Raw genomic sequence first — 15,646 nt, 5'->3', positions numbered from 1 at the left:
TTAAAACTGTTACTTTACATCATCTCTGTAAAATATGTGGTCCTTCTTTTGTATGTGTTACTTCATGTAACACATGATATTAGTGGCACACCAAAGACAGATTTTCATTTCTTTTGGGTCTTCCACCAGCAGAAAGCAATACCAGAATGCTGTCAAACACTAAAACACTGCCACCTCTGACCCCCCGTGAAATCAAGAAGAGGAAGAACTTGTTTCCGACTCCAGCATCTCTCCTTGGTAACCAGTTTTTGAAGCTGGATGTTAGGCCATCCTGGCATCCAGACACTGCAGTCTAAGTGCTGCAGTGGGTACACTTTTAATAATAGTGTAAGAGTGTCTGTAGTGGAGTCCTTCCACAGGTTAGCAGTTTGAGTTAAGAAGCCTTGAGTTTCATAGCAAATACTGAATTTTTGTGTGATGAATAACGCTAGGTGTATTACGACCAACTTCTCCTGGTTTTTTACGTATTTGCATGTAAGGTGCCACCTTGAAAAGACTGAGGAGTGATACATAGTGGTACTTCAAAGAGAAAACCAGAGCTGAAGTCTGGTTTCGTTTTGTTTTGTTTTCAGATTTAGAAATATTATCTGTTATACCTCCATCCATCTTTAAAACGTTAATGCTTAGTTACGGTTTAGACACGAACAAAGCTTCATGCAGGGTAATAAGAGCTATGAGCATCTGCAAACTACTCCATTCTTTTCCTACTGCCCTTCACTTTCATCTTAATTCTAGAGTTCTGTCTTTGACATGCTATTGTCTCAAGTTTACTTTCAGATATATTTTATCTTTAAGATGAATGTTATTGCTTAAGTCACTCTTTCAGGAAGTATATGTTGCATAACCACATCAACCATCTTTATGGTGATTTTCTTACCAAGGCATAAAGGCTGAAGGTGTGTTATTCCGTGTATGAATAGTTACAGCCTTCAGTTTTGCACCTTTTCACCTTTTGCTGTTTTTTTTTTTTCTATTTAACTGTTGTTATTATAAATGTCTGTTGTGAGGGGTGATACTGGCTGATGGCCTGTTTGTCCGTGACTGAAAAGATAGTTCTTGTGATCTCACAAACCCTTTGATCTCTTCATACAGGACACAAAACTAATATTAAGAATTAGTAAGTGCAAACCTTGGTCAACAGAAAGTTCCCGGATAGTTTTTCTATGCAGAATAAATTCTACTTTGACATATATAGGACAATTTACCTCAAAATTAAGTGAAGCCAAAGTGATTTTCTTTTAACATAGGGAAGTGGGAGAATGCAGTACTTCAGTCTCAAAACATTGGTTTTCTCCAGAGCTTTTAGTGCAGATATGATGTGGTCTTCCCTCTGGACAAATATTTTGAAAATTAAGTAGCAAAGTCAAAATCTAGATCTAATCACAGCAATGCCATTGGGTTTAAACGCATTTTACTCGGAAAACCTGTGTGTCATTTTCAATAAGTTCTTAAAAGATGATGAGGGAGGGATCAGGATGAATTATGGCATGTTACTGAAATTTCACTCCAGTGCAGGAAGAAGCCTTTTACTGCCATGTATTGATTATTGTAGGAAATGAATGTAGTGTTCCTTGCCCATATTTTAGGATTCAGGATGATTGAGCAGGACTGAGTGTTTTTGAACAAAACCACTGCAGCTTTAGTGGGTTTTTTTGAAGTGCTGTGGCCGTATTAGCCGTGTGCTGTGTAGTGTACCCCTGGGGTACATCATCGCATCGTTACAAAAAAGCGTATTTTACTTTCACAGTTCTGTGAAGTGTATAACAGTGACAAAAAGAGCTTTTGTATTCTTACTAATTTCTCTTTCTTTGTCTGTTAAAAGGTGACAGCTTCTCTCTTAGGTTTGCCTTCAAAGTCTTGTTCTCTACTGATCCTGACGGAAAATGAGAATGAGAAGAGAAAGTGGGTTGGAATCCTAGAAGGGTTGCAGTCTATCTTGCACAAAAACAGACTGAAAAACCAGGTTGTGCATATTCCACAAGAAGCCTATGACAGTACACTGCCTCTTATTAAAGCGAGTTTAACTGCTGCTATTATAGGTATGCTTGTTTTAACTCTTACAAACACGTGAGGGTTGTTGCAGCTTTTAGATGGGCTTCTATAATGAGAGCACTGACACCATGAAATAAATTCCTCATCTGAATTCCTTCATAATTCCTTCATAATTCCTTCATAATTCCTTCATAATTCCTCCTGGAGCGAGTCCAAAGAAGGGCGACTAAACTGATCAAGGGGCTGGAAAATAAAACTTATGAGGAGCGGCTGAGGGAGTTGGGGCTGTTTAGCCTGGAGAAGAGGAGGCTGAGGGGAGACCTGATTACGGCCTATAAATACTTGAGAAAATATGGTGGGGAGTTAGGGGAAGGGCTCTTTACATTAGTGATGGGAGATAGAACAAGAGGAAATGGGCATAAGCTTAGTCAGGGGAGATTCAGGTTGGATGTTAGGAAGTATTTCTTCTCTGAAAGGGTTGTCAGCCACTGGAATAGGCTGCCCAGGGAAGTGGTTGAGTCCCCATCCCTGGATGTGTTTAAGAATAGGGTGGATGAGCTACTTGAGGATATGGTTTAATGGGGATTAGGGATGGTTGGACTCGATGATCTCTAAGGTCTTTTCCAACCTAGAAATCTATGAATCTATGAATAAAAATTTAATAATGGAGGGAAAATGCTAATCTTGCATTGATATTCAGATTTCTTCATCCACTCAGAGTAAATAATACTGTTTAGTTGTTTAACAGGTTGTTTTAGCAATACAGTATATAGCATGCTTTTGACAGACTGCGTGAACTTACGCAAAATTGATTTGCTGTTAAAAATCTGTTTGTCCAGAAATTTTTCCAACTGTTCAAAGCAAATAGTCGGTTTTAATGATAAGATTAAGTGTAGCTGAATTAATAGCCCTTTTTTTTCCTTCCTGGTTTAGATCGAGATAGAATAGCGATTGGTTCAGAAGAAGGACTGCATGTAGTAGAGGTGACCCGTGATGGTAAGTTAGGCCATAACCATGCAGTAATTACATACAGAATAATGAGCTCCATAACTTTTTCTGCTGTTACAATATAGGCTACACAACAGCCTTTCATGTATAGTATTAAGCACTCAGTTAATTGATGAGAAGGAAAAGTGAATGCGAAATACAAACACTAATTCGGTCATTATCATTACATTCAGTTGACTGGCTGAAATTAGAGGGATGAGTTACGGGACATATTCTGACACATTCTCACCTTAACCGTGTTCCCACAGCAGGTAGCAAAATGCTTCAGCACACAGAGCATGCACAGCACACACAGCAGCATTTGATACGCAGTGAATTATCAGGCACTTGCTAAATAGAACTTAAGAACCGAGTGAGGAAGAACTTGACGTGGAAGCAGACTTGTTCCAGCCTACACCATCAGGGGACTTAAACTGTCATGAATCAGAAGTTAGCCAGCCAGTGCAAACAACATAAGAGTTTGTAGACTTTCCATTAAGGCCACCGTGTATCGTTGTCTGTTTCTTCCAGAAATTTGGCAACCACTCACATTCTCTTTCAGACTGATGATGACCAAAGCAAATGCCTTGCTTACCCCTTTCCATTATCTCTTTATTTCCCTGACCCCGTGTTTCCTCCTAAATCTTTTTCTTTCCTGTTCTTAATGCGCTCTGCTCTCTGCTTTGGGAAAAACGGGATCAGTTTAGCCTGGTCTTCCTGAAGACTTACCATGTCCATTCAAGAAATTCGCACAGGCTGTGCCCCAGGTACCACAGCAAAGTGCACGCTGCGTGGTCACTGGGCAGTACAGACCTATCACTCTATCGTTGGATTATTAGGGATCACAGTAAACTAAATTTATAGACGTTAAGTAATATATTTCTACTAAGCAATGCAGATTTAAAATACAATAATCTACTACTACTTATCCTTTTCCAAGTTACCATAGGAAATATTAGTTATTTCTTTGTCTCTGATTTTAAAAGCACCAAACATACCTTGTGAAATCCATGCTTTTGTATAACTTCTGAGACACTCTGAATTTAGACAACACTCTAAATCCATGCTTTTTTGTGGTAGGAACAGCCTTGGCTCTCTGATAGGATTTTTTTCTAACAAAATACCTAATGTTTTCTTCACCTACATTTATAACCTCTGAGCTTCGGTTCTTCTGGTGTCTTTAACTATCTGAGAGTTGAGGATGTTGAGGTCAGCAATGCAGATTTGTAAAATTGAAAGGTACCTTTTACAACTTTGGAAAAATGACTGAGACACTTCTGAAATAACCCTTTGACTGTTTTTAGTCATTGTCATTCAAATTTCAAAAAAAGATATTTCTTTAAATTTAGCCTTGATGGAAGAATTTTAATTTCCTTTTTCAGTGCAATTTAGTTAGTGGCTATTTGCAAATTGGATTGTCGTTGTGCTAAAAATTGCGTTTCAATGTAAAATAAAGCAGTGAATACAGGTTTCTAAAGACTTACTTGACTTTCAAAATCTATTTAAGCCAGGGATGTGGGTTTGGGTCGAAAAGCAAAATGTTATTGCTTCCTCTTGCTTAGAATAAGCCATTGCCCAGTTCCAGAAGAAACTGGTTTGTACACAGAGACAGCAGATATTTGAAATTCTTTTTAGCAGTAATAAATGCCATTCCTTTGAGTAAACATCCAGTCATTACCATTCTGTAAGTGCTTAGATATAAACGTAACTTCAGATGCAAATAATTCCAGAGATTCCAGTACTGCTTCTTGGATAAAATAAAATTACACACTTAATTTGAAAGGTTATTTCATAAAGGAACAATTTTCTGTATCACTGTGTCATATGTAAATGTGAAAATGAATTATCAGTTTTGGTTTTAAGTGAAAAGATGTTTTGCAGGAGATTTCTATCGCCATTTCCTGTGTGTTAATAGCATTTTTATAAATTGTAATCTCTTTTTCATTTTATGGCAGTTGTAATTTTCAGTGTTAATTAACTGCCAGCTGCTTATATAAATGGTCTTTGGTTAGAATATCACTTAGTTCTTGACAAGTAAACTAAACTGTAAGCTGGAGTTGGAGCTAGGGCAAAAAAGTCTTTTCTCTGTGGCAAAGTTCCAACAGCTGGTTATTTCATAGAACGTTTCCTCAGACATATCATCTACTTGTGCAAGTGAGGGGAGGCCACAAAAGCACTTGCCTTTGTGATCTAAACAGACAAAGTTTACAGAATTTGGTAACTTAACTAGGTTACTCAACTGTTACTGAAAAAAATCCCTATAATTTCCAGTTAATAGCCTTTTTATTATTATTATTGTCTTTCACAAATATTTTGAATACATTCAGCTAACAGAAAAAGGAAAGTGATATTTTAATATAATTGGCTTATGCGTATTATGTTTCCTAGTTTGGAATTGCTAAGTCTCACTACTTCCTTGAAGGTGCCTGTAAACCCACGATCCCAAAAGCAGAATACATTGTACCTAACCCCCTTAGCTGCCTCTAACCCATTTTTAAAAAACCCTTCAAACAGTGAAACTCCCCAGCTTCCATGGTAGCCTAACTAGTCCTTACTGTGAGAAGACATTTCCTGGTGCTTGTCCTGAACCTCTCTTCCTACAGCTTAAACCCATTCCTTCTTATCCTTTCCCCCTCACACTCAGCATTTTTTGCCTTTCCATATAGGTGTTTTACGCCTGCTTACTGTACTGCTTTTGTATTTAGCTGAGACGTTTGCCAACAGTACAGCGTTTCGTATCCTGAGTTATCAGCGTTAAATACTTTCTTCTCTTTATGTTCTGTTAATTGGGTCTTCCTCCATAATTTAGTGAAGGTGCTCATGTTTTCGTGAAGGTGGGACCCGTTTCAGAAGATACAGCATCTTGCAATGTATAGATAGTACAGATACTATTATATAAAAAGTTTTCTCTGTTTATCCCAGATGTTAAGCAGCCTTTTCTTGCAAAGCATTGCTGAGACTTTGTATCAGTAGAGAGGGTTACAAGAATGCTTTGTTTCCTTGTTTGTTCTGAGAATTAATAACAGAGCGTGGAATGTGTAATAAGTGCTGTTTCTGATCTGATATGCGTCTGTGTTCCGATGCGTTTCCAGACGTCGGTCAGTAACACCGCAGTGTTCCCAGGCCTGGCAGTTTTCTTGTTTCACTGACGCAGCTCTTGTTTCCTTTGCAGTGATAGTCCGCGCAGCTGACTGCAAGAAGGTGTACCAGATAGAGCTGGCTCCCAAAGAGAAAATCATCATCCTCATCTGCGGTCGGAACCATCACGTTCACCTTTACCCCTGGGCCTCTCTGGAGGGGTCGGAAGGAAGCTTTGACATCAAGCTCGCAGAAACTAAAGGCTGCCAATTGATTACAACTGGAACACTAAAGAAGAGTTCTTCGACTTGTTTGTTTGTGGCTGTCAAGCGACAGGTTTTTTGCTATGAAATTCACAGAACTAAACCTTTCCACAAAAAATTCAGTGAAATTCAGGCCCCAGGAACTGTACAGTGGATGACAGTGTTCAAGGACAAGCTCTGTGTTGGCTACCAGTCTGGGTTCTCTCTGTTGACCATCCAGGGAGATGGACAATCTATAAACCTGGTAAATCCTAATGACCCCTCGCTTATCTTCCTCTCACAGCAGTCTTTTGATGCCCTTTGTGCTGTGGAGCTCAGTAATGAGGAATACCTGCTTTGCTTCAGCCATATGGGAGTATACGTCGATTCGCAAGGTCGAAGGTCACGCATGCAGGAACTAATGTGGCCTGCAACTCCTGTTGCCTGTAGTATGTATATGTTTTTCTGTTGCCATATCCCTGTTGCTGCTTTACTTGTCTAAAAATAATCAGCATTGTATTCTATTTTGCTTTGGTTTGTCTTTCAATATCTACAGTTTAAGTTTTGGTGACTTAACAGGATACGTAGTTCTTCCTGATGGTAGTTTTGGACTTGGAGAGATCCTGGATGCGGCAAGAAAAGAAGCTCTGTCTTGTTACAGGACACAAAGGGACAAATAACGGAACGCAAAGTAGCTTTTACAGAGAGTAGTCCTGGATGCGGGACAGTGCAAGACTACTGGTCTGTGAAATTCTGTAAAGGGTTTTGCTCCACTAAAGAGTGTAAATGTCTAGTTGTCTGTAGGATGTCTTCTGTGTCCTGTACTCAAAGTACAAAGTTGAAGAAGAAATGTAACTGCAACTCTAAAGGTTCATAGAGATAACAAAACGAGAGGTAAAAATACTGCTTTTGGCAGAACTGGTAGCAATTTTTCTCCTTTTGGTTTTATTTTTAGGGGGAGAATTTCCAAAAATAATATAGGCAGGTAGAGGGTAATTTTTCAGCCACTCTGCTCGTTTCAGGAGCATTAGTTTATCGGCTAGTTAGGATAGAAGCACACGCAGAGCATTTTTCAGTAGTCAAAGGAAGCTCATGATAAAGCCGCGATTTCTATTTGGAGCTCAAACAGCAATTAAAATGTTTTGAATGATTGAAGGCAAGGAATAGCTTTTTGTTTAAATAGTACAGCGAGCAGTTAGGTGCATGTTGGTTTGATTAGGCCAGGCCCTAATAGCAGTTTGTTTAATTTTAATTGTCTTGAACTGAAATTGTTTGCTTGCTTTGCTCTGACCTACTTCTGTACAGAAGTCTGAAGCAAAGGCCCAAGGAAACAGTGCAGTTGCAAATTCACTTTAAACCACCATTAGCCAAAGCTCGTGTTTCCTTTTCCTTTATCAGCTTTACAGTTGTTTTTTTTTGTGTTTCAGCAAACTCGACTTGCTAGTTAATGGTTTTGTCTGTTATTATTAGACGCTGTTCTTACTGTAAACTATTTTATAGCATTCTTGCGTGTGTGGTCTCGAGTGGCATTGGCCTAGGGCATTTTTGTAGAACGAGCAGCTTTTTCTGCTGCCAAAGGAAACTGGATTTACATCTCTTTTCATTAGCCTTGTCCTCCCTCCTGGTGTCTCTCACTAGTGATGGTGGCCTTTTTTAACTGTCCCATCAGGAGATCATCAAAGTGGAAACGGTTCTACCTCTGTTGCGGTTTCTGCTGTGGTAGAGGACCATGTTGTAGATACGATGGAGAATTTCTCTAGGGCGTTCAGTCCCCTCATGCTAGGAGAGGCCAAGGTCTGAGCTAACACAGTCTTACCTCTTATCTCGAGTGGCCTATCTAGGTTGCAGTTAAACCAGCTTAATGTGCTGGTTCTGAGCTGAGTCAGTGCAGGCATCGTGGGGCTGCTTAGCTTGAGTATGGCGCAACGCGAAGGCTTGGAGCCAGCAGGTCTCAAAGCTGTAGTGTGGGCAAGCCCAGTGCAGACACTCACATGTCTCTCTGAGAACCAGCTGAGGTCTGATGAAGCTCATCAGCTCTGACTGGTAAGTGCCGGCCTTGGCTACGAGCTGGCCAGGCAGAAGCAGTTGGTGTTTCTGTCCGATGATCAGTGGTCTCCCTTGCTTTGGATATTCAAGCCAACTGTGACCTCATACAGTAAATACTTGACCATTGATCATTTCTGGGATACAAATTCATGATAGCTGTCCAAGACTTTCTGTGAATGAATTTAAATAACAGCACCACAGCCTCACTTCAGTTCTTCTAAGAAGATTCTCTGATGTGTTTAGTGTCCTACTGGGTTATTCTCCTTTTGTTTATTGAAGCAGCTCTTTTCTCCATTAAACTCCATAAATTTCTAGTAACTGCTTTTTGCATCAGGACACAGTCTTTACATGAACAGAAGCACGTTGATATGAAGCTCTAGGGATCTCTGCTTTTTGTTTGACCTAAAATAAACTTGTCTGCTGATGCCTTTTATGCTTTTTCAAAAAAAAGTTGAAAAGAGAAGACGGGTTGTGGGCTTTAAGCATTGTGACATTTTTCTGTTAACTTGATGAAAGCAACCCATACTTGAATATCTAAAGGTACATAATTGTTAGCAAAAGAGGAAGGAAATTGAAAACAGATCTGTGTCATGACTCCATGACCTACCTCACAGATGGTAGCCCTCTCTTTTCCCCTGCACACAACAGATGTACAGTTAGTTTGCTGCTTCCGAAATGAAGTAATCTGCATCTGTAGAAAAGCTAGCTGCTCAGTTCCTACCAAGTAGCAAATTTGTATGCATCTGAAAACTTCGGATGCCATTTTGCGATTTCGTAATTTGAAGTTTAAATTTGACCCTTTCAGTATTTTTAAATCTTCCCATGATGTTAGCAGTTGTCTTTAGCAAATCTATTATCGCAAAAATATCTGTTGGAAAGCGGGGCTGAGGAAAAAAGTGTTTTAAAATGTATCTTGCAGATAGTGCAAAATTTGTAACTATCGAAATTTGCTCAAATACGTGTCAGTTCTGGACTACTGAAACCACATTAGTGTTTCCTGTTTGTTTCTCATCTGTACAGGTTGCAATTCTTCGTACGTAACAGTGTACAGCGAGTACGGTGTTGATGTATTTGATGTTAACACTATGGAATGGGTCCAGACTATCGGCCTGCGGAGAGTAAGTAGTTTTCTTTGAATATAGAACTTAATCAGGTTAATTCCGAATTAGGTGTTTCTTCAGTGTGTTCCAGGCTTGAGTTAATTCTCTGCCTCCTTCCTCAAAACAGATCAGACCGTTAAACATGGATGGCACACTGAATCTCCTGAACTGCGAACCGCCAAGACTAATATATTTCAGGAACAAGTTTGCAGGTGAGTGCTGTGCAAGGGGAGAAATGGGAAAATGATACAAAGTAGCTGGGTAATTTTAAGCAATGTTACCTTTGTATGAGTTGAAACTTGTATCGAGCGCGTCTGGGTCAACATGTACCTGTGTGTGTGAAATTGCCTTGTGATAATTACAGCAGAAGCTGTCCTCAGTGTACCAGAAACATCTGACAATAGCAAGAAGCAAATGCTTCGAACTAGGAGCAAAAGAAGATTTGTATTTAAGGTTCCCGAGGAAGAGCGAATACAACAAAGACGGTAAGAATTTAATCGTGGTACGTAACTCAGTATACGTGATGACATGCAGAGACTGGGAATGCTGGTAGTAAAAATCACTCTGTTCTTTCAGGGAAATGCTTAGAGACCCTGAGCTAAGGTCAAAGATGATTTCGAACCCAACGAATTTCAACCACGTGGCTCATATGGGACCAGGAGATGGAATGCAGGTTCTCATGGACCTCCCACTGGTAAAATACATTTAAAAGGGAGGGAGATAAATGTGCATTTGTTCTTGCTCAGAAATCTGTGGTGATGAGCTGTATGGGGTTCAAGTATTATCTCTGCACCAAATTCTTCTTTTAATCATTTCGAGAAAGGTGAACCTTCCTGTTGCACAATGCTTCTAAATCCTGTGCAAGGACATTCTGTTAGCTGACTTACGAGTGAGACACTGCAGGAAATAAGTATCACTGCCAGGAGTTTGTTAGTAGTTTTGTAAATAATCAGTCTCTCCTCCTTCCTTTTTCTTGTTTGTCTTCTTAAAATAACAGAATGAATTTCCTTCCCCCTCATCCTCTCGACATTCTGCTCTGATACCACCTCCAACAGGCTTTGAGCACATCATGAGCCCTATCTCTGCTGAAATCTTTCTCCAAAGTGATCATTCCTCACTGCAAGGCTCCCCTCTGCTTTCTTCCTCTTCCCGTCCCTCCTCTGCTTCCCTAGCAAGGGTAGGAGTAGCTACAAACTGTTAGGAGCTGGAATGGTGTGCTTGTGGCACCTCGCCAATTCTAGAGCAAAAACAAGGGGGGAAAAGACTAATGCTGTGGAGGCAACTAAAATGCATGTAAGTTGCAGTGCTTTATAGCATTGTTTTTATTTTTTATTTAACAAATACAGCATTTTGTGAGCTACTTCAGTGTTAAAGCCACAAGAGGAAGGTGTGAAGGTACACTTTTATGTTCAGTACGCTCCATTTTATAGCTGCTAGTCAGGGTTTCTCTTGTCCTTCTCAGCTAGCCCAGATGAGGGTAGGTGATGCATTTGTCCTTTCAGCTGGAGGAGGAAGGAAAGCAGAGCTGTTGGGACAGCCCTTCATACAGGGTTTACTGGCTGACAGGTTCCAGTGGCTGCTATGGGGCTTAGTTCTTTCTCTGTCTTTCTCAGGGTTTGTGTCTGTTACTGAAAATATGTGGATGTGGTCAAGTAAGTTCAGTGTTTTTCTACCAACACTAGGTTGTAATAGCTTCAAAAGCACAGTAAAAGTTTTCATGAGTAACAACTGCTAGTTGGATAGCTTTTGTTGCTGGCTAACAAGGTGTTTCATTTCAACTGCAGAGCGTCCTACCTGCTGCACAGGATGAAAAACCGTGTCCATCTACAGCTAACCTCTCACGGCAGCAGCAGCAGCAGAGAAACAAAACCTATATTTCGTGGCCCTCATCAAGTAAGGCTGGAAGCAAGCTTGTCAGTTCTGAGCTGTAATTTATGACTTCAACTGTAGGTGTAAACCTGCCTTTTTTTCCTTCCTCTCTACAGGTGGAAGTGATGTGGGAGGACCCATGCCTTCCCGAAGCATGTCTGATCCTGATCAGGAGTTTGACAAAGAGGTAAAGTACCTTTTTTTAGATGGAGACTGGTGATATCCTGTTGCCATAGATTGTTTTCTTTCTCCAATAAATGAAATTTCTGAGGAAATGCTTCATAAAAACCATGTTCTTTATGGAGATGTTTTCCTTCCACAAATGTTTTCTCCAGCCTGTAATATGTGATTGCAAGTTACATATGCCAGCACAAAAGCAGAGCTGTGGAAAGATCTTTTTATGGTGATATTTTAAGAAGTATTATGACTTGGATTAAGCTTTGTAGACAAGGGAAATTTGACTAATTGATGAAATGTACTCAAAGCTCCTAAAAATGTTCTTCGGACTATTAACATAGAATAGCAAAGACGACTAGTTAAGTAACTTTCTGTGCTGCCTTAAGGAAGACTTTTTGTCATATAACTTGAAAATGAATCATATTTTTAAATACATAAAACTGCTATTAGTAGAACTATTTGCCAGTAGTCACCAAACTGAAAATGCCCTGCTGTACAAAACTGGTGTCCCTGAATCTAAGTAGAGAAGATGTATGATTTTTGTTTCCTTGGTTTATTGTGGGTGAGCCTTCTTCAAAGCTTTGCTCAAGCAAAGTGCAAGGAAAAGTGTTAGGAATTGTTCCTGGGAGGTAAACTTCTAGATCAAGGTCTTTGCATCTTTTTGGTACCCAACTACAGGTCTGTGTAATGTTCTGGATTTTGAAGGGTGTTTTCCTGAAGCCGGACCTTTGCAGGATGACTTAGTACACCCCAAGTCAGAGCATTTGTCCAGAGTCCTGATCACAGCTGTGCTCTGACTTCCTTTGTCACTTTGAGTAAGCAATTAAAAAGCATGTGAAAATAGGGATTTCTAAATATAGGTATTTTTGCAACTGTCTTGATTTTCAAAGGTGCCGATGACGGTCTATGTCAGTTGACAGAGTTACTCTGCGGCATCCTTCCCAAATGCCATTACATTCCATGCTCTAATGATAATTGCTGTTTGTAGGCACAAGTAGTGACGGATTCTAAGGTTTTTACGACATTCTCTTTTTTGGTATATTTTACTACTTCTTATGATTTCTTAAATTAAAAAAAAAAAACTTGAAAAAGGAGGCTCTAATAACACCTTTTGGCTTTATGCTGTTTTTCCCATGGCTTTTGGCTTTATCGCAGCATGAACTGGATCATATTAGAATAATCTTGTTACAGATGATCTTATTATTGTTTGAGCCATGCAAAACCTTGTGAACAGCGTTCTTGGAAGATGTTACCTTTCAATCTATTTGCTAAATATATATATTCTCATTCTTGAGAATAACTTGCAGCGATGGTACTAGTTTTTCCCGAGCAGTATTTCGTTAGCTGTGAAGGTGTGCAGTGCTCAGAGTTGTAACTCACCAAAATAGTGGGAAATTTGCCAGCCATCCTGTTGAAGTGAAACCGTTCTGTGAAGGCAAACATCCAACAACCAGTCTAACACTGGGGAAATAACTGTGGATAGACTGTCTGTATTAGATATTGACATAGGGTGTCTCCAGTAAGTATATTCTGTTTCCAGGTGTCCAGCCTGATACTTGGCAACCTTCACTCTTTTGTCAGGCACTTAAGATGCTTGTTGCTGTTTTGTAAGCAGTTCATATGCTTGTTTCCTTCCTTCTCACCAAACTGAAGATACTTTGACTGTAATTGTTTACTTGTTTATATGGACAGATAAATCTACTCCTGGGCTATAAAAATTGCTTAAAAAATGCAGGCTGGTAAATCCAGAGCACCAGCGGACAGATGGATGCGTTCCATCACAAAAGCTTTGCAACAGCTAAAGGAGAGGATCCTGAGATGTAGCAATTTGCACATACTTTGCCATCGTTCCTGTTGTGTCAGGTGGTCACCTTCAGGACCGCTCTGTGGCCTATTGACAATAGCAAAATTATTTGCATGAATGTTTAGCTTTGAAATTAATCTAATACACGCTGCTTTGTAGGTGTTGCTCACCTTAAATTTTGAGTGCCTTTGAGAGCCTTTGAGTGTAAAGAACTGATTTTAAGTAAGCTTTTTTTTTTAAATGTTTCTCATCAACAGCCTGATTCAGACTCCACCAAACACTCTACTCCATCCAACAGCTCGAATCCAAGTGGTCCCCCAAGTCCCAACTCTCCTCATAGGAATCAGCTTACGCTAGATGGACTGGACCAGTCAACCTGTGACGCGTAACACTACCGCTCTCACCGTTCTGGCTTTGATCATCCACTACTCCGTGGAGTACTCAAGAGCAGGGCAAAGCTGTCTCAGATGCTAGTGCCAAGACTGACACTGAATCTCTAGTGTTGTACAAGAATAATTATATATCCAGATTGTAGATACAAACTATTGAAATGAAGAAATTTCTTTACTAAATAGCGATCAAGCTTTTTATGCGGAATTGTTCACTGCTCAGTTACGGTCGATTCCTTTCTGCACAGCTGTGACACAGTTTTATTGCATAGGAGCATTTAAGGCCACAGTAAATAGTCTTATTCTTATGCTGAAAAAGAAATAGAGAGAGATACTGATAATGTTGCTACAATATCAGGAATATTATTTTTCTATAGAATGATGTAATGTCTCATTAGCAGGAAAGCCTTTTAGACACAATTTGGACCTCTAAATAGGAAATGCAAGCAGGTCTAGTTACATCCTCAGATGAATACACTTTTCCCTTTTTCCCATAACTCTTTATTTCCTAAATCTTAAGGAGAATGCTAGGAAGCTGTAGGTCGTTTCCAACATCAATAGAATCACCAGGGAAGTCAAATAAAAGTTGGTTATAGTTTTGTGGCCTTCTAATTCATTTAGCCATTACGTATACAGCTGCATAACTGTCTTTCTATCTTTCTACCAACTTTTTAGTCTTGTACATAGGACTACTGCCAGTTATCCTTTACCCATACCCTGCTTTTTAGTCCTCATCAATCAGTCGTTAGTCAGGGCTTTTAAAATATTGGTAATTACTGCTGTGAAAAAAACTTTACTCCTCGTTCCTGCCTATCTCCTTCTGAGAAGTTGTTTCTCCTGGGTTTTTTGGTGTAAGGACACAATACATTGTTTAGCTCGCAAGTCTTCTCGTGGACACGTTGCCCTTGAAGTCTGCTTGATCTAAGGGACTATATCGCACTAAAACATCGGTCTGCTTTATTGGTTACCAAAGTGGAACGTGAAGGATGTGTAACTGGGGGTGCTGCTTTTCTCATTAATTGTATCCTCACCTGCATGAAGACCCCATGGTTATTAATCAAGTATTGATCATGTAGAAAAATGCACAACACACTCCTGTATATTTTGCTATGGCCCACGTGCAGTGGTGATGTTTTGCGTGTATATTTAATCTCATGCTTCCATGTATTATACATTTAGTAATCAAAGATTTGTGACCATGTTTCATTAAAAGCTTGTAATTAATTCAGTGGCTGGCATATCCAGTTTGTCATTGTCACACTAGTGTGCCTTCCGTGCCAATTTAATGACAGTTGGATGTCACTTATTTAAAATTTGGTTTAAATGGGCTAATGATATACCAATGGCTAATGTTCTTTTCTGAAACACTGTATAGGACGTGCACTTATCTTTAGTTTAAACTGAGTGTTCTAGTCAACATTTAATCCTGTTACATTAAGTGTTCGACAGTACTCGCTCTTTTTCTCAGATTCTTGATAAAGGGGCTCAGTAAGAGCTGGACACTACTGCTTTGGGGGTTTTCTGGTTTTTACTTTTTTTAATGTAAGTCTAAGTCTTTGTAATTATTGAATTGTGAGAACATTTTTGAACAATTTACCTGTCAATAAAGCAGAAGAGGGAGGTTTTAAAGTTCATAGTCGTCTGTCTTGACGTGTGAAAACAGTCTACCACTGATACTTGCTTTAGTTTCATGGTCAATTCACTATGTTCACGTGGACGTTTTAACGTAAACTGAAAGGTGCTCTGAAGCTCCGTACCCGAATGCTACGAGAAAGGTCTGTGTTTCTGCACGCAAATGCATGTTCAGGAGCAATGGAAATCTTTTTGGTGGAATACAGTGTTGAAATTTTGTTCCCTCGGTTTGTGTTAGAGTTGTCATTTCATCTAGTCACTGGTCCCGCTAATTCGTTTCTAAATTATTTCTATGACTGTTTCCTTATGGCTGAAGCATAGCAAGGAGGC

The 15,646-nt window shown here is 39.6% G+C and overlaps 1 protein-coding gene across 11 annotated transcripts in view; it reads left to right on the top strand.

The window, feature by feature from the left end:
- The window catches only part of CDC42BPB (CDC42 binding protein kinase beta), a 102,919-nt gene extending 87,606 nt beyond the window's left edge, over positions 1-15,313 (top strand). For 6 of the 11 annotated variants that reach the window (XM_086613546.1, XM_086613548.1, XM_086613549.1 and 3 more), the window contains 10 exons: positions 1,823-2,039; positions 2,926-2,988; positions 6,152-6,748; positions 9,366-9,463; positions 9,573-9,657; positions 9,810-9,930; positions 10,022-10,139; positions 11,230-11,338; positions 11,431-11,501; positions 13,553-15,313. In XM_086613546.1, coding sequence (XP_086469672.1) covers positions 1,823-2,039; positions 2,926-2,988; positions 6,152-6,748; positions 9,366-9,463; positions 9,573-9,657; positions 9,810-9,930; positions 10,022-10,139; positions 11,230-11,338; positions 11,431-11,501; positions 13,553-13,684 — 1,611 coding nt within the window. In that variant the 3' untranslated portion in view covers positions 13,685-15,313. Of the gene's footprint in view, positions 1-1,822; positions 2,040-2,925; positions 2,989-6,151; positions 6,749-9,365; positions 9,464-9,572; positions 9,658-9,809; positions 9,931-10,021; positions 10,140-11,058; positions 11,098-11,229; positions 11,339-11,430; positions 11,502-13,552 lie in introns of those variants that run through there. The other 5 variants (XM_086613550.1, XM_086613547.1, XM_086613543.1 and 2 more) reach the window with 3 other exon arrangements.
- The last annotated feature ends 333 nt before the right edge of the window (positions 15,314-15,646 follow it).

The sequence above is a fragment of the Tauraco erythrolophus genome, chromosome 6 (assembly GCF_009769465.1).
Source record: "Tauraco erythrolophus isolate bTauEry1 chromosome 6, bTauEry1.pri, whole genome shotgun sequence".
NCBI lineage: Eukaryota > Metazoa > Chordata > Aves > Musophagiformes > Musophagidae > Tauraco > Tauraco erythrolophus.
This window is presented reverse-complemented; position numbering and strand designations above follow the sequence as displayed.